The 19785-nt window shown below is 40.3% G+C and overlaps 1 protein-coding gene across 1 annotated transcript in view; it reads right to left on the reverse strand.

Moving 5' to 3' along the window:
- CLNK (cytokine dependent hematopoietic cell linker) overlaps positions 1 to 19785 on the reverse strand; it is a 60576-nt gene that overhangs the window by 32441 nt on the left and 8350 nt on the right. Inside the window, exon 3 of the mRNA XM_087737533.1 lies at positions 434 to 483. Coding sequence (XP_087593659.1) covers positions 434 to 458 — 25 coding nt within the window. The 5' untranslated portion in view covers positions 459 to 483. The remainder of the gene's footprint in view (positions 1 to 433; positions 484 to 19785) is intronic.

Below are 19785 nucleotides of genomic sequence, written 5' to 3' on the forward strand. Positions count from 1 at the left end.
TCATTGTCCCATTGTTTTGGAACAGCAAACAGCAAAAAGAGGGGAGTACTTCAGGAGTGACGGCAGAGGAAAAAGGAAAGTTCTCTTAGTTGCTTTCTAGAAGCCATCAGCCAATGTAATGTTTTCAGTCTCCAACAAGAGGCTGATTTATTGATGGCTTTTTGCAGTGCATAACATCACGAAGCCAACATTTTTTTGAGGCACTCTGGAAGTAAACATCTTTTTGCTTTCTTCATTAGTGGGTATCCAATTTCCCATTAGTGGATATCAATTTCTTTTCCTTTTTTCTTGCAATTCATTTTAATTTTTATCATCTTACAGTGTTCTGATCCTTTACGCCTTGCATGTTACAAACTAGCACTGACTCTGAGTAGTAAGTATGGTAAAAAGACATGCTATAGTACTTCCTTTTTCAGTACAGAAAGAATTTTACCTTTTGGATGTATATCCAGATTCATGGCTGCACATATGTTTGGGCAAGATCTAAAGACATAAAAAAGAAAAAACGATCCACTTTAATAACTTTAATATTAGAAATTGCCATTGTTCTATGAAACTTCTCAAAAAGTCTAGCTTAACAGAATGAGTAAAAGCTGCAAGGATAATAATTAAATTTGAAAAATGATTTGGCAGATTTGGAAATTGAACAATCTTGGGTCAAACCTTACATTTTTGTTCACTTACAGCTCTAAATTTGGTACAGTTACAGAGAACTCTACTCATTTTGAAAACATTCATTTTAGACATGAATATTGTAACAGCCTTATTGATGCTTTAATATATCCAGTATATTGTTTGAGGGATGAATTTGCTTAGGGAGATAGGAGCTAAACCTCTCTTTTAGCATGCAGCTGTGGCACTGCACATGGCTCCCTTTGCCCTTCTGCCAGCCAGCAGAATAGGCATAACAATTTCCCCTAGTCCTGATGTGGTATTCTTCCATCCTGCTATTACTCTGCCATAGGGAATATATGAGATACATTGAGTGTGGAAGAAACACATAAACAGATCTTGACCTTACTCTGGTGTCCTGGATGATGGTTCTCTTGCCATCACCCTCTTTGCCCACGGGACCTTAGCTCTGTATCAGCCGGTCCAGCAACATTTATGGATCACTGCAGTAGTAGTACTTAGTATTCAGAAACAACAAGAAATATTTTGCAATGAAGATGTGGCCAGGGATCACATTAGGACTGCATTAACGCATGCTTATTTTACCTAGTATCTAAGCATCCACCCTTGGAATTGCCCAAAGTTTGTGAGAAGCCAACACAAATCTTTGGGTTTCAACTGCCCCACTCTTAGAATGACACGATAATTTAGGTTAGCAGCAGCTTTTGAACAAAGAGCGAAGCTGAGTGGTTTCCTGTTCCGTGAGGGGGCTGTAAACCACACTAGAGTCATCTGGTCTTTCGCTGTCTGCTGCTTAGAGCATGGACACATCAATAACAAAAATTTTATTGATGTTACTTATCAGTGCTTTAAAAAGTAATTTATTTACTTGCTTATTTTTTGGCTAAGTTGTCCTCCTGCTGGGTGAATCTGCTGGGCGATGTACTGTTGTTTTCCTGTTAGCTCTTACAGAATTGAACAACGTTTACTGTTAGCAAGCGGCAGTAAGTGGGAAGAAATGTGAGTGCGAGCAGAGTTGAAAAACAAATCTTCAAATCTGGGAAACGCATATATGTAAATGATTCCCTTATCCTCTACCTCAAACATTTCCATTCTCTGAATATTTTGCTGAGTTTTCCTGTTGTTTTCAACTATTTGGAGAAAAGAGCAACGGTTTCCTGCTGAGAGAATGAAAAGCTGGAAACTGAATTCTTGCATCCAGTCTTCTGGCTTCTTTAGAGTAGGGTACTTATTAAACCCTTGTACAACTGAATAGGAATTAAAACCCAGGGGCACCTATCCAAGATCTCTATTGCTAGTAAAATACTTGCTAAACACCAGCAATGTAGCTATCAAAGCAACAGAGATCAGTTCTTTTGGCCTCTCTACTTCTGGTTGCTCTTGAGTGGGGCACTCGTAAAATTATATTGATCTGTAAATCCTTGAAACAAACACTGAGATGATTTCAACTTTTACCCTTTGACTACCAGAGACTTCAGTGTTTGCAGCAAAAGAGTTAGGATTATCTCAACAAATAATTCCTACAGATGTAAAGATGGTCATGTTCTCCTCAACAATGCCACTTGGACCTAGTCTTGCCCAAATTCCTTTAAATTCATAGATCCTATAATCAGTGTTGTCAAATCAAGTGTCAATTTTTCTTTAGAAACAAGCCCCCAATTCCTATTTAAAAAAAAAAAAACAAAAACAACCAACAAACCCAAAAACCTTTAATCAATATTTGAATGTGCACATTGATAATTAATTTTTCTAACTGTCAGTGTGGAAATACTAAAGGGCACAAATGCAAAGATGCAAATTTTAGAAGAATGAGAAAATATGATTTTATTTTCGGCTGTGGAGTTAGTGCGAGAGGTATGCTTGAACAGCTGCTATAACTATAGCGAATTTTGGTTAAATAGCTAAATCTATACTGCTGAGTTATCTCTCTGGAACATCAAGAATACAAACAGGTAACTGATTTCTGTCATCTCTCTGCTCTTTACCATTCATATATAATGTTTTTTGTCCTTTAAAAGAACAATTTCATTCTTTGCAAAACTCTTCCCCCAACTGCCCCTAAGGCAGAGTGTATTACAAATGCAAAAGTCTATTGCATATGAATATTATACATACAGTGAATGTCATTTTTGTGTGTTTGAATTTGCTGCATTCCTCCCTGAGCCTTCTGGTGGCGAATTTCCCAACATGCACCTGAAGAGTGACCTTCTGCAAGTTCTCCCTTGCCTACAGCAGGGAACTATTTCCATCTGTTTAGTCTGGTTTTTGTCTGCGTGTGAGATGCAGCACTGAGGTTGAATACCTCTTTTGCTGGCTACCTCCATGAGTCCTTCAGAACTACATACATGCTACTGGTAACCAGTAGCATAAATGGCTCAGAGGTACAGCATTTGTCAGAAACTTATCATGGGTTCAGACTGTGAGGATGTTTGGCACCTTTTGGGTGATCTATGCTAATAAAATCCTCACCTTGCCTAAAAAGATTACAAAAAGTCTTTTTCACCATTTTTGCTTTAAAATACAGCTATGACATTTTTAAAATCCCCATGTCTAATTATACAGCCAAAGCATTTTCCCTTCACAGGATTTTCTTCATTCTCTGGTCAATGCTACAGCAACATTGCTCCCTCCTTCTGCAAAAAGGTGGGATTTTATCTACGCAATTTAAGACACTTTCACTTCTTTAACTTAAGGGGAATGTGGAATTTCATTTACTGGCTATGTTCTATAACTTTTTCCTTTTATGATACTCATTCCAGACTGACCAGCCACAAACCCCTAAATTGTGTGTCTGTGATTGTGCAGTTTAGTGGCACAGACAGAGCAGCAATACCCATTCCGCTCAAGATTCAAGTTACATTATGCATGGCCAGAAGATATACTGGGGAGAAAAATCGAGGGTAGGCTTCTTTTTAAGTGAAGATTGACTAATATTTAACTGCAGACAAATTGTAATGGAGCACCTACAGAAATACGGATGACATTTACATTAATGTCAACTGAATTAATCTTGATGGGTTCTGCTGCAATAAATTATGATTCATTTATGATTAATTGGATGTAAAAAAGTTTCCGTTTCAAAAATCATGAAATTATTAGGTAAATTGTAAGACACTCAATTTGAAAGTTTATTTACTTCACAGCATTTAAGGGATTATTACTAGGGTAAATTTTACTTGTCAGGAATAGAAGGTGGCTAAGTCAATAGGGCTCAGCCCCTTGTTTGAAAATCCAGGCACCTGTCAGGCCTATGGAGAGAGAAAACCACCTTTGTATAATTACTACTATTGAAAGAGGTCAGTATTATATTTTATGGGCTACTTAATACAACAAAAGGATCCCACTATTTATCACTCTGATTATCCCAATCCATGGTTTAAAGCTATTTTCTGAATAAATGTTTACCAGGTGATTGTTAAGGGATGCTATCATTCAGAAACGGGCTTGTTTCCTGAAACGGTGGCTGAAGGTGCACTGCATGTGGCAGTGTGCTTGGATTTTGGGGGACTTTGCAATCAGAAGCTCATTCTGTTACATGGTAGTTTGAAAGCACATTGTACTGTTCATTTTGTTTCCTGGTAACATATGTCTCTATAGATGCTGTTACTTAATAGTAGGGTTTGGGTTGGGAGGAGGCTTAGCCACCTCTGCTGTCACCCTGATTAAGCAAAACTGAAGTCATCAGGGCAGATGTTTAAGTCTAACAACAGATAAAAAACCCTAAGGGAGTGCATAGCAGAGAGTTCACTTTTGGAAGTGATACAGGCAAGTAAGAGAGATCATGAACCTGGCTTGATTGGGCTATCTCACTATTGAAGATAAGCTTGGATTTTGAAGTTGCCTGAACACAGGTGTGCCTTGCCATTTTGGGTACCTGGGTTATCCTGGCCTTCTGATGCTGCTCAGGAGGGAACTAGGTCTTTTGCAGATCTTGGACTGAACTTCTTTGGCTGGTGCATGTAGAGTTAGGTATCTCAAAGCAGGGTCCAAAATCACAAGCTTGCTGAAGAAAGCTGCCATGAGCTAGTGAAGAGCAGCTGCCTGAAATCACAGCCTCAGTGATCGCTCAGGCTGCAGAGGAGCATCCCTGTACTTGCAGTATGCAGCTGGGAGCATAAGGCAGACACTTTCTTTCATGGAAAAGTAAAGGATAGCTATCCACCATCTTTTGTATGAAATAATCTAGTGATTAGAGGAGGTATGTAGCTTAGTACCTCAGACATTACTGTTCTACTTATATGTGCTCTCCCCTGAAAAGAAAACACAGGTAGAGGAACTTGGCGTGCACTCCCTCGCCCCAGCTGAGCCCATGCACCTCTTGGCTCTTCACTCGCAGCCCGCTCTGCTGCATATGGCGAAGGAGGAGTGGTATTTCTGCATGGTGGTTGGGCAGGCGATGAGTGCTTCTCACCAAAATACCCTGCAGTCCTCGTTCTGTGGGTACTTTCCAGAAAGGGGGCTCGGATCCCCCAAGGACGTGAGCCCAAATCGTCCTTTACCCAAACACCGGAACTACTTTAGGTTGGATATTAGAAAAAACTTCTTCACCGAAAGGGCAGTCAGGCACTGGCACAGGCTGCCCAGGGAAGTGGTTCAGTCTCCATCCCTGGAGGTATTTAAAAGACGGGTAGACGTGGTGCTTGAGGATATGGTTTAGTGGTGGACTTGGCAGTGCTAGGTTAACGGTTGGACTCAATGATCTTAAGGGTCTTTTCCAACCTTAACGATTCTATGATTCTATGTACAGAAAGGCAGCAGGAGACATTCGCTACTCCCACCATCCCTCCTATGGGGCAGCAATCAGAGGTGACTTTGGGACTGATCCTGCCAGTGGATGGGAGGTGCAGATCGGGAGTGCATATCCAAGCAAGGCTGTTCAGGGCCTTTAACAGGCTGAGATGGAGCCTCTGTACCCTGACTTGTCTGTGGTACACACTCAGCATTTAAGCTCTTTTGAGGTAACTTTGGACAGGCACAGTCACCTTTCTATGTACGTGAGATAATTTGCAGTGTGCTGTACTGGCTCTGGCTGGGATGGAGCTAATTTTCTTCAGAGCAGCCCGTATGGTGCTGTGCTTTGGATTTGTGACCAGAGCAGTGCTGATAACACACCTATGTTTTGGCTGTTGCTGAGCAGCGCCTGCACAGCGGCAAGGCTTTCTCTTTTTCCTGTTATGCCCTCCGAGCGAGCTGGCTGGGGCTGGGCAAGAGGCTGGGAGGGGACACAGCTGGGACAGCTGACCCCAACTGACCAAAGGGATGGTCCATACCATATGACATCGTGCTCAGCAATAAACACCAAGGCAGGGTTTTTTTTGGAGGCAGCCACTGCTCGGTGATTGCCTTCACACCACTTGTTTTGTTTTGTTTTTTCTTTCTCTTTCCTTCACTTACTAAACTGTCTTTACCTAAACCCACAAGTTTTTCACTTTTGCCCTTCCATCTCTCCCCTGCCCCGCAGGGTGGAGGGAGCGAGCAGCTCCGCGGGGCTTTGGGGCTGGCCGGGGCCAGCCCACCACACGCGCAAAGACAGGCAGAGCAGAAGGGAAGGGAGGGAAGGGCCATTTGACCTTGCAGCTGTCACAGGGGTTTCAGGTTCACAGTTTTGACGCAGGCATGTAAGCATCGTCTGGGTCTGAGGCAAAGGCCTAACCGCTTTTCTGAAATATGTCCCAGATAATGCCTTAAAATGGAGCTTTTTTTTTTTTTTTGCTTTTAATTTATAAAGGTCAGTTTTATGAATCAGTAATAAGATCATCCATGGAAGTATTGTAATCAGTGTTGTGACATTAGAAAAAAACCTCCATAAAACAGATGCTCATATGATTAACATTTTTAAACTACTACAGCTGTGGGCCTCCAAGTGTGTCATGTAGGAGACTTGTTCTGTTTTTTTTACCTGAAGTAAATGTTAGGAACATAATAAGAAATATTAAAGGCTATATTCTCTTATCATAATTACGTAACTGATCACTTGCAAAACTATTTGAAAATTATGACTGGCACAATTAATTTGAATTATTTTCTTCAAAAAAGAGTGCTCTAGGTTTCCCGGGCAACCTTTAAAATTATATGTATAAACAAACCAACCAATCAGCATAACAGCAGTTCAAATAACCCCACAGAAACACAAATACAATGAACACTAATTAATTATTGTACTGGTTAAATGCAGATTTTAGAAATGTCAAATAGAAACATTTCCTTAGAGCCAAACTGCATTAATAAGCTGCAAAATGCCAGCTCTTTGCAAGTCCACCTACAAAATATTAAAAGACATTAAAACTAGCTTTATCAGGGAAAGAGGTCCCCTGGCGAATGTGTTATGAATCCCACTTCTCTAGCACTGGTTAATACAGGTATTCAGGCTGACAATTAGGATACACAGAATGCACTTTTATTTGTATTACAGCCTCATCTGGTTTGGAATTGCAGTAATGAATCCTAGCCAGGTGACTTTGCACCGGATGGAAGAGATTAAAAAGAGAAAGAAAGATTACCCATTGTGGCTGCAGAAAAGGATGGCACTATACTAAGGCATGTTTCAAGCCAAATGGTCGTGATCTTGTAGGAGAGGAAAATATTTTACTCAACCTTAATTGCAAGTAGTCACAGAGACTGGCCCTTTTAAGCCAATACTGTTGCAAAACTGAGATTTGTTTTTTGTTGTTGTGCATGACACCGTGCTGTGCAGAGAAATGCCTGGAAAAGATTTGGTGTTTGGCACAGTTTTCTTCCCACAACTCTTCTATCGGATCAGACAAAACATATTCACACAGCAACAGAGTGTTTTGGGACACTTCAAGCCAAATGCTGCAATATAATCTGAACCACATTGCAAAGCTTCCTTGGAGAGGTGTGGCAGGAAAATTTTGCCCCTGAATAAAACAGTATGAACCGTGGGCCTCGCTCCTCCTTGCCTTACCCTTCCCGTACGTCTCCTTAATGGTATACATTGCACAAGGCAGTACCAGCCAGCTTCATTAATAATATGTACGTGTTTAAGCATAGCATCTGCCACCTCAATCCACACACTTGGGACCAGCGTGCATTTAGTCAGGTTCACGTAGTTTGAACCACTAATAAATTGTCAGGCAGTGGCTTGCTGGCTGAAGAGATGCTGTCAGGAGAGACAGGGGCCGTGGGTACCTAAAAGGTAACCATAGACATTTGACACTTGGAAAAATGCTACTGCAAGGCATTGGTACCCACAGTTACTGTTCATATTACTGTGCATGTTTATGCCAAGCATTTTCTTATCTACAATAGCAGCTCTGCCATGGCACAGCATAGAGCAGGGAGATTAGGCAAACAGCGGACTGAAAGAGAAATGCTTATTAAGTGCAAATAAAAATAGTCTCTCAGTGACTTTTCCTAAACACATCTGAAATCATGTATTCTATGAGAAGATGAGGAAAAAGCATAAATGAACCAAATCTATCATGTGGCTAGGGTTTTCTCATTTTTCAGTCCAAGCAGTTAAATACTAAAGTGAGTGGGCATGACTGAGGGAAGTCTTTAATGCATGTAAAATGGTTTATAATAATATCACAATAATAAAAAGGTGCTCTTGAAGCACTGTGGTTTGTGACCATAGAAATGGGAGTTATTCGATTACAATGCCTCATCTGAACTTAGTCCTGGGATGATATTAACACTTTGTAGAGGTTTAGGGTTGCATCACTGTGACCATTTTCGTTTCTACATTTCTCAGCTTCTGTGCAACTCCTTGGGATTTTTCACATCTAAACGGCAGAGAGTTTCTTCTGGAATAAAGAGCAAAGATGTGAATGGGAAACGAATGTGCTTTACTTTTTCATGAAGATCCTGGTAGCACAAACATTCTCAGAGGACACGCAAAATTTGAAAACATTCCATCTAAAGATAATTCTGCCTGCAATACATGTCTTTCAGAATGTTCATATATATATTTATTTAATTACTTTCTCTTTTGCCTCTCTCTTACAAGCAGTACAGTTTTCAGACTTGTTCTGTGTTGTTACCTACCAAGTTATTTTTACTGGCTTTTTAAGTCCATACCTCAGGATACATTGCTTATCGCTGCCCTTGCATCTTGCAAATCCCTATTCACCTGGGGAAGTCAGAGGGAAAATATTTAAATTCTTAATTCTCTCACTAGTGCTTAAAATCTTGGAGTTACCATCTGTCAGACCTTTTGACAACTGCTTGGTGTGAAAAGGGAAGCTAAAGCCTTCTAGCTTTCCACTTGCCTAAAGAATACCTAGGTATCTCAGTCTCAGTTTTCAGAGCAGCCGAGGGTTTATTATCTTCCTCCTCCTCCTGCACAGATGAGCAACATCCTGGGAGCAGACAAGAAGCCAGGCAGATGATATCTTATCTCAGAGGATGCAATGCGGGCTAGAGCTACTTGCCAGAGAATCGGGGGAGGCGTTGTGCGACCCAGCCCTGCCCAAGGTGTTGTCATTACATGTATAGCTCTTTCTAGCATATACCAGAGTCTGGCAATCTTCCCCATAGCCCTAGGCAAACCTGCTGTTTCAGTAGACATCTGACTCAGAGTTCAATGCCTGAATCAAAATTCCCTCCTTATTCCTGTTAGGCTGATTGTTTGCTGCTTTTCTACAACAGCAAATCCTAAAACAACCTGAGCAGAGCTATTGCACATGACAGGCAAGTAACAAGATAGAACTCAAAGAAATTGCTGTTCCTGTCCTTCTTTGCTCTCTGCTGTCAGGAAGGAGCTAATAGGTAAGCACCTTTTAATTTAATTTCACTCTGAGTCAAGGTGGCGTAATCTACATATGAATATCATAATGCAAGTGCTTGATCCCTCCTTCACAGACATAAAGTCTAACCTAAAATATGGCTCTTAGTATCCAGGGAGAATAAAATTACCCTGCCCAAGGTAGAAGAGAAATAGGTATCTAGAGAAAAGAACAACATATACTGAAGCACTCCAGTTTACAGCTACTGCACTGTAAACCTATATCCACATCCGTATTATCTGTGAACCCGACAGCATTACACTGTAGTTACAGGTTGCCAATGAAATCCAGTTTATAGGTGGATAAAAATGATTGCTCCAAGTATTCTCATAGGATTGGTTTCCATGCTGTATTAGAGGTAAGTATAGTAGTCATTCTTCGAAGTAAAAATGAAAGCAAGTACCTTCATAGCTGGTTCTTTCATTTATATGCATATTGTTGGAGTTTTTGAATCATCAGCAAATAACAAACAAAAATAATTAATTAAAAAGAATTAAAAAAAATAAAATTACCTCTTTGGGTTTTGTTAGAAAAACAGATATCAACATTTCCTAAACACAAAGTTCTTCATGGAGGACAGCAAATAGTAAACCAGAGGTTTCTGTAGGGGTCCGACTGGAAAACAGTATCTGTTAATTACCTGTAAATTTCACAGGATATTTTGGTATCTTGATTTAGCAAGCTGTAGAACTCACACTGAAAAATCAAATGTAAGAAATGCTACAATTTGGGAGAAAGAGAAGGGGCTTTGCTGAATAGGTTATATTTGCTCATTTAAACATTCATATCACTCAGATTGGGGTCCTGAAATATAAATTACATGTTTGAATTAACCTGCTGTTGACTCAATGTAAGCATTCATGTTTGAAAAGACTGGCTTTTCTCTAGCTCTAGCTAAGTGCCCCATAAATTAAAAAAAACCTCTCCACTTCAGAGATTTTTTTCTCTCTCTTTCTCTCTCTTTCAGTTATCCAACTTGATGTAAAAACCCATGTTCTTGACCAGTCCTAGATTGCCATCTGTGTCTGCTCCTGACTAATGCCAGATTAACCCTCTTCTTGCTTTTGACCACTCTTCTAGAGCTGTGCCCCTCTCTGGAGGGTATAAACTCTACAGAAGTCATGGCTGGATGTCTGCTCAGCGCTGCCAGCGACCTGATCTTGTGGCTTCCTGGGATTTCAGTTCGTGCTGCCTGACAGCTACAGACACTTACGTAGGTGAAATGTTGGATGTCTACATGAAAAGCTTGCTAAAGGAGAGGGACTGGGGTGGAATAGACCATGCTGTTTCTGAAGCCTTTATGAATAACTGCCTGATTCTGGTAGCTGGCAAAGATGAAAACAGGACACATTTCACAAGCAGCACAATGTTCCTTTTAGAAAAGATTCGTAAATCATCACTTTCAACTGCAGCCTAATATTAATCCTTGTCCCAGTTCTTCTCTCCTTGAAGGCCATTCAACAGAAGGAGAAACATCCAGGAACCACAAACAAACAATTCTGTGAATAACTGGGCACTCTGGGTTTTCATCATGGATTGGAAAAAGGTTAGTTCAAGTTTGCCTGTGATGGATGGGGATTTGAAGGTGATAAACAGTCCTCAAGTTGTCCATCCTTTCTGCAGTGAAGTGGTCTTGGAATCAGACCAGGTATGGGGCTTGGCTCCACACTGGGCTGGTTAATTTCTTCCAGTTATGCTCAATGGTTTATTTTTTATTTCTATATTTATTTCTTGCATGTAGCAACTTTAGTTGCTGTCAGACATTGCTTAGAGGAGCAGAGACCAAACGTAGTGTTTTCATATCTGGGGAGAGTACAATGGTTAGACAATTTGGTAAAAATCAATAGTGCTAACTTAATGGCATAACCTTCTTAAAACACCTCCCTCATTTCTGCTACTTCTGCAGTTAATGGCAGAATCATTAATATTACATCATTTCATCAGCAAGCTAATTCATAATCTAATGAATGACCTAGAGCCAAATAAGTTTATGGGAAAATTCCCACTGATTTTAAAAGGGTTTTGATCAGATTCCTATAATGCCTTTCTTTGCAATACATGTCTGTAGACATTGTAAATATACTGCTTTCCCACCTTGCCATTTTCAATAGTGGTACCATTACTTCATGCCCTTATTCTAGCATACCACAGAATACTTTCGTATGCATAGATATACACTTTGGCTAAATTAAGGAATATAGCAAAATGAACTGGAGATTCAACATACAGCCAAAATGAGACACATAAAAAAATGCTATCCCAAGTGTCTAACATTCAGATACCATGCCTAGTGAAGCCAAACTCTGCCCCCATGTGTAAATTAAACAACACAAAGTTAAATGTCAAGGAAGCTTGTCCAACATATCTGCAAATAAAAACTTATTCTGGGAAAGGCAGTCAAATGAGAACTGGTAGGCTCCTCCACTGCAGGGAAAAAGATACTTCAGCAGTATCTTTGGTGAAAGCTGAAGAGAGTTCTGCTAGGTTTTAAAGTAAAGCTTAATCCATTTACAGCAATTGAAAGTTTCATTCAATAACATCTGTAAATCCAGAATGACCATTTTTGGTATTCTTTTCCCCATTAGAATACAGAACAGAGCCTAGAGAAAGAGGTCCAGGAGAATCAAAAGGAAAGCAACATTTATCCTCATCTGTCTTGACCATCTGTACAAAACTATTCCACAAACTCCGTATCTTGCTCAATATGTGTATGCACTTTTTCAAATTAATTACTTTCTGTTAAGAAAAACATCTATTCTCAGACTGTTTGATTTTGAATTTGTATTCATATGCATCAATAATTTTTTTTTTTTCCTTCTTACTGTCAAGGTGTCAATGATAACCACAGAGATATTCTGTTTTGACAGCAATAGAAATTTCATGTTGGAAACAGAGGGCTGCAAAAGTCTTGTACTTTTCTCTGAGGATGTCACCAGAAGCAGCATCAGGATGCTACCAAAAAGATAAGGAATGCTTTGGCAGCTTACAGGCTGCCAAATGTGAGTACGTGCTGGAAGAAGGGGAGATTATTTTATTTTACTAACATGAATTAATGTACTAAAACCTGATTTACAATAATACATTTTTGAATTATTAATCCTGTAACATAGTCCTATAATACAGTTGTCTTTAATGTTTCTATAATACCTATTACAGTAAAAAATGAATTTTCATGATGCCTCCCCAGGAAGGCTAGATTAGTCTGAGGAGCTACTCTTTCCTGTCCTACCAGAGAGAACATTACTTCATTTGTTTAAAGACATGGTTTTTTTGTAATGGAAGGCTTTGAATAATTTGATCAATTTTTCCTGTTGTGACAGCAGACTCAAAGGTTCTTCACTGGCTATATAAGACCCTCATTCTTTCAATTAACCCACTGCCACAGTATTAATGCGGGCTTTCCCGCTTGCCCTTGCTGATGTTCAAAATGCTATCAGCAGTACTTTCAAGGATAAGGTCAGTAGTGCTGTACCCAGGCAGCTTTACTATGATGGTGCATCTAAAGTGGTGACCTAAGAAAAATCCTGTGAAAGACTGGCCAATTTTCCCTCTAGGTCAACAGATCGCTGGAATTGCTAAAGCCTGGGTGTTTTGGTTTCAGCTTCAAACATAATATTAGTAAGATCTAACACTCAATAATGTCAATTACAACCAAAACATCTTCAGAAGGGGGATCCACATTCAGTATTTCTCCATGCTAAATTGACCACTGACACACACACACAAATCTATTTTTCTGAAGGAATAACTTTAGCTAAGCCCCTCATCCTTGCTTTCAGCTGATCTGCAACTTGTTCCTGTTCACACCCAGAAAAAAAACACCAGCAAGCTGTTTTCATATTTTTTTTTTTTTTGCCATTTTGGCTTCTTAGTAAGCTCAACCAATACTTGGATTTTCAGTCCCAGTTGGCAAAAAATGTGTCTTAGCCCTCTAGAGAGATACTGCAAGACGATCTATTCTCATCCTAAAACTAAACATAACTTGTTCACTCAGCCAGCCACAGCTCTTAACCTAGCCTTGACTGATCCAGCAATAAACCATGCCTTTTACTATACCACTTACTCCCTGAGTGTAACTTAGCCTTAACCATACTTGAGTGATACCTGCCGTAGACCTAACCATACCACTGCTGTCAGCCCACATCCTAATTCTGTGGGGTTTATCTGATACAGTTTAAAGCTATCTCTTCAATCTACGTCTTGAGCCTCAATCCCAATTCTGAACCTTAAAGGTAGCTCAGGGACTTATAGAATCATAGAATGCTTTGGGATGGAAGGGACCTTTAAAGGTCATCTAGTCCAACCCCTCTGCAATTGGCAGGGACATCTACAACTAGATCAGGTTGCTCAGAGCCCCATCCAGCCTGTCCTTGAATGTTTCCAAGGATGGGGCATCTACCACCTCTCTGGGCAATCTGTTCCAGTGTTTCACCACCCTCATTGTAAAAAATTTCTTCCTTATATCTCGTCTGAATCTCCCCTCTTTTAGTTTAAAACCATTACCCCTCGTCCTATCACTACTGGCCCTGCTAAAAAGTCTGTCCCCAGTGACTTCTGTAACTACTCATCATCATCTACTATCAGGGCCCTGAGGGCACTAATAGGCTTTAATGGTCCTGACCAGCCTCACCTGGAGCCTCTGCCCATGGCCCAGGAGCCCCATTTCAGCTCAGCTGAGGGCCATCAGACCCTACCCAATGAATGATGTCATAGACATTTCATCTCCAGCTCAGCCACAGCCATGCGCTTGTCTGGCCATGGACCCTGTTGATTCAGTCCCTAGCCCACAAAAGGACTTCCCAGCCTGACCTGGAACCTGCCTAGCAACTACTGGGCTGTGTCTGACCCTGATTATCCTCATCAGACATGACCATAACCCTGACCAGCAAACTCACTTCCCAGCTTGGTCTTGGCCCTGTCTCACTGCCATGAACTTGCCTGATTTGGACCCTTGGCTGAACCTGGCTACCATCCCTGGGTGTGCCCTGCTTGTCCCACTGGGGTGGTATGATGGGCCCTGGCTGGCAAGGCCCCTGCCCCAATGGTCCTATCATCCTCCTCGGCTCCTGGCTCTGCATCCCTTGGGGTGGTTCTCATCCTAACTCTACCAGTCTGATCAAATTCACTGGCATATTAAGTCCAGTTCATGCTCATCTAATTCCATCATCTTTGCCTCAGATGTTACTGTGTCTCAACAAACCATATCCATCTGTAAAGTCACCTTCAATAATATGCATTTGCTGACCCTGTGGGTCTCACTGGCATTCAGCAACACAGCCACCTTTTCAGTTCTTACTCTCTGAGAACTTTACACTAACTCCAGTCCTAGTACTAGTTTTAATATAGCCTCAAACAAACATAAGCTCTTTGTCCACAGCAGCAGCAGCCTTCATCTAATCCCTAATGCCTTGCAGAGTCCTGTAATAAACAAGCTCTGGTTACTTTACTCTCAAACTCCAGTCCTAGATCTGATTGTGTCCCAAATTTAAAAAATGCTCCACAACCCCATCTCCACACCCCACCCATCAGCAACTGGATTCACAGTTCTACTAACTGTTTCCACCTCAGCCCCCATTTCTTTCCATGTAACTACAGTGGCTTGCAAGAGACTAGTGGACACTTGGCTGTACTTGAGACACTTGTCCATACTACTATTATAAAACAAAATGGTGAGGTCCACCTAGTCCAGTTCATTCCTTTGATTTATATGAGTGATTAGCTCCCTGTTGTGACCATTTTCATGTTTTTAATGATTTGTCCTGAAATATCTTCAATTTCTAAAAACAGAACTAGAGTGATATTGCATGTAAAAAGGGAAGTAGCAAAAAAATCAGAAAATACCAATTCTGTGCTAAAAGCTTAAGGATTGATGCCTGCTAAAGCTTTGCTTTCCCAGCCAGGGTTCCTGTTTTGCTTTCCCAGGGGCTAGAGATGGCATAAGCACCTTAAAAATAACAACTTTTATTGAAGTGTTTCCATGTGAATTGAAAGGTGAAATTTTAAGCATACAATTTTTGAAATATAAATGTTTAGCGTGTAAGGGAAAGCAGATCAGAAGGAAATCATAAGTGTGTTCAGATCAAAACCACAGGAGCATCAGATGGTCTACCAGTTGCTGGAACGTTGACCTTAATAAAGCTATGACAACTCACACAAGCCGAGCTCTGTACCACAGAGCAGGGAGAGCCATGATGGCTTTGAACTGTATGTTTTCCACTCCTCCTTAATGCAGCCTATAGTTCTGTTGGATGTACATAAACTGCTCAGAATGAAGAACTAGAATGAAAAAGAATACTGCATTGGGAAAAAAATGGGTAATCAGCATTATAAGCATCTCTTTGCTGTGACACGGTAAAATAAAACTAGTGTTTAGTACCAATGTATTATAATTTTTGCCTGCTCCCTCAATCATGTATCATCTAGAAAAGCATTTTCCAACATCTCATAGTGGTGCCTTACTTTAAAACTTTCAGCATTAACTGGAAAATCCAACATACTTTAATAATAACAGATGGCTAAGAAGTGAATACAGAGCTGTATTTCACTCCTGGGGCTTTGTGGCTATTCAGACGCTACTTGAGTTACACGCTCATGGTTAATAACATCAGCAGAGCCACTCCAGTTAATTACAGCATTATATTTACTCCATAGCTCTCTATTATACTTTAAGTCACAGTAAGAAAAGGGCAAGCATATAATCCCTCCAAAGACATTGTACTGCCCTTTTTAAAAAGACTGAAAAAGCTTCATAGCTGTAGACAAAATGTAAACCCCAGTATGGAGTAGATACTCTTTAATGTCTCTTGCACAGAGCAGCTTAATTGACAGTAATTCCAGACTGGCCAGATAGCAAACATTGTATTGTTTCTCATCGTGGGCTAGTAAAATGGAATATTGCCTCTTGCCCAGAGGAGGAACGGAGGAAATGGGAGGTGTAATGAGTATGTAGAGAGGACTCTTAGGAAGCATCGAGCTGTCTCCAGTTTAATTTCGTTTTTCCTCCTGATTTCATCCTATTCTCTACCTTCTTGTCCTCTTTCATTTTATTTCTGAAGGAGAGGAAACATATAAATAAAGCCAAATAAACTGGAATGTTTTGTTCATCAAATAATTAAGACAAAGTAAAATATAGCTACTTCACCAAGGAAATCTTAAGAAGTTTTTTAACAGACCTTTTTGTCAGCAAGGCTGTAAATTATTGACTTAGCTTTTTCATTAAAAATAAAAGGGCAGTCTCTTAAAAGTAGAGCTTTATTCCAGAGGAAATAAACCCCATGACTAAAAAATGGAATTGACAGCCCCCAAAAAGCCTGTTCTTAAGATATTTTCCACTCCTTCCATTGGCTCAATACCCCGTGTAGACAATGGATCAGCAGGGAGTTTTCCTTTTGTGTCTCTTGTCCAGGTCTCGATCCCCTCTTTAGACTCCAAACTCAGAAGGAGAATGGCAGAACTACGTATCTGTGGATCAGGGATAAGACTGGGGTGGGTCTGTGGATTAACCAAGGAAACACTGTTTAAAAATGTATCATAGTTTTTTGTTTTTTGGTTTTTTTTTTTTTCAGTATATTATATAATCTGTGCTTTCCCCCAGCATGAACTGAGCTTCCCCTGAACGCAGTGCCTCTGTGGTAAGGAGCTTGTTCTCACCTGCCTTGCCACACTTACGCAGTGGCAAAAGCCGCCGTCTTGCTCTGAGCTCTCCCTTCACATGCCAAGCTGTGTGCTTGAAGTGTTTTGGTTATTTCTGAACAAAGGCTGGGGAATAATGCTGCCTCTCTGTATAGTAGCACTGGCCTTTTTGCAGTGAACACTGTACTTGGCTAGGTTGTGAAGTCATTCCTCAGTATATTGTATAAATATTTCAGAGGCCTTGATTGATCATAGCAACAGTTCTACCTGACATGCTAATAAAGGCAAATCTTGCTTCCAGCACCTTGCAAAACTACAGGAGGCATGTTTGCGATCCTTTGGAAAGGAAGACCTCTGACAAATGTAAATAATTCACAAATGCTAAAACACCTACTTCATCTAAATAATGTTTTAGAGTGTAGCTATATTTAAAATTGCAAATTAGTGTTATAGATGGCTTCTAATTTATTAAAATGTGTACATTCATAATACTGATGCTGGAAACCTTTGGATCATAAAACCTAGCATGTGTTGAAGCTGGCATCTTAATTCTAGCTCTAGTTCCAGCTGTGGCATCTATGCCTTTGTAGTACTCACAGCTGGGGTTGAAGCTCCTCTCTGCAGACAAAGAAACCTGCTGCCTTAAAACACTGGCTTTAAATTTGCTGTAGCTTAGTTGGAACTTGACTTAAAGACTTGCTTCTCATTGCAGAAAGACATCTCTGTATCTACTTCAAAAGCAGGTGATACCACAACACCTTCAGTCTCAGGTGTAGTTAAAAATTCACTCCCATAGCAAAGGTAAGCCACCAGCCTTAAAACACAGCTTAAAATTCAGTTTCTAGCTATCTTACAGTTAGGTGCAAAGACCTTAGCTTAGATTTCAGCCTCTTTCCCACGCAGAATGTCATTTAATCAATTGCAATATTTCTAATGTACTTATCACCCTCATTTTTGAATACCTCTGCCTGCTGCTCAGCAGGAGTTTTTCCAGAACAAGCAGAAAGTAAGCTCTCCCAGTTCAGGCTCCTTGGTTTAAAACAGCAGGACTTTCTCTGCTGAGCTGCCCCCACCTGTGAGCACTTCAAAAGAGCAGTCACAGCAGGGACCACAGCTGAAACCGAAAGTGGTGTTTTTATCTAGCATGGGAGGTTTCACGAGTCTTCAGCCTTGAGGGCAACTTGTTAATTTAAAAAACATTTTTTTAAAGTGATATATTGCATGGCTGTTGTAAGACCTTGAAGAAGATAATAGTAGCCACACATTCTTTCCCTCTGGTCAGCTTTGTGAGAAAATGAAATAAAAAACAGAAAAGAGGATGAGTGCACTGTTCCAGAAACTCTGTGTTAACCCCATTTCTATACTGCACCCACAGAGCTACAGTATGTGGAAGGGTGAACCACAAAGGTTGTTTGTTCTCTTTGATGTTATTTTATGATGTACAAAGACAGTATCATCTTAGATACTATTTTCCTTCACAGTCTTAGTTTAAAATATCAGGAATGCTGGGTTATGCCTTTGCTTTGTGTGCTAGAGGACTGACTGTGGCAAGGTTTTGAGAGATTTTGGGAATGTCTTTGCTGGGGGATGAAAGAGAATGTTGACTTTAACATAGCGTAAGCTCACGGATTTAAAGGTGTTTAGGTATTTATTTCCCATTGATTTCCAAGTTCGAGTGAATAAATGGCTCTGTTTTTCTTATGATAGGAGAGAAAAGCATGTGCATCTCTTAAGTGTTTTGTATTATTTTACTGACTATAACTCTGATTGACAAATGCTAAGTGACTTTCTACACATGGGGTTTTTCCACAAAAATTATACTGGTCAGGTCCATAGGCATGTGTTTTAATGCCAGCAGATCTTGTGACGACAGTAGTTCATTCAGCGATTACTGAATTTCTGTACTTACAGAATGCTGTGTGTCATGGTCCAAATTCATACATTATTATAATTTTAGATTTTTTTTAAACACCTTCAAAATTATAGACTCACATTGGGTAAGTCCTGCCACTGATCAGTCTCAAAAAGGTAAGCTAGGATGGAGAGCTGACTAGCTACATATTTGACATCGATAAAAGCTATAGAAAAGTATATATCTGATTAACCTGGCAAAACCTCAGGAACTGTTCTTAATTTTCTAGATTAGATTTGCCACTTCTTGTTCCTAAGTCCAGTGCCCTGTGAAAGTCTAACTTCCTAAAACATGCCTTGTATTTTCTGTGATAGCTCAGAAAATGGGTATTTGTGAAGTCTTCTCATTTAGCTAAGCCTGAGCACTGAGAATTGAAAACGTTTCCCTCTCCCCAGCTGGACAAGAAAAAAATCTGCAAGTGCAGCATAGGTATAATTTTTCAGAGTGACCTGATATTGGCTATTATACATACAACTTTTCTTTTACTGTAAAGAGTTGACCAGAGTTACCTGCCAGAACATGAATTTGTGCTAGGCTATTATGTTAGTACTTCTACACACCCACAGATTCAACCCTCCACCCCATGCATAAAACCTAACTGCATATCTTCAATATAGTTACTAGAGGGACTTCAGCCCAGTTGAATCCCCTAAAGCTAGTTTTAAATTGAGAGCTGCAAGCTTTGCCCACTCATGGGGGTAAATACTCCGGTGGATAGTTTTATTGAGCAGTGAGCTGCTGTGGGTATGTTACTATCAGTAGTGAGCTAACTAGTTCAAGCTAAGTTAGCTACTTTACAAGATCTGGTAGCTACAGGGTGTTTCTGCAGTAACATTTTCTTGGCGTCTGGAGTGCCTAAAA

This window comes from Nipponia nippon, unplaced genomic scaffold (assembly GCF_047370975.1).
Source record: "Nipponia nippon isolate SJK-2023a ecotype South Korea unplaced genomic scaffold, ASM4737097v1 scaffold_6, whole genome shotgun sequence".
Taxonomy (NCBI): Eukaryota; Metazoa; Chordata; class Aves; order Pelecaniformes; family Threskiornithidae; genus Nipponia; species Nipponia nippon.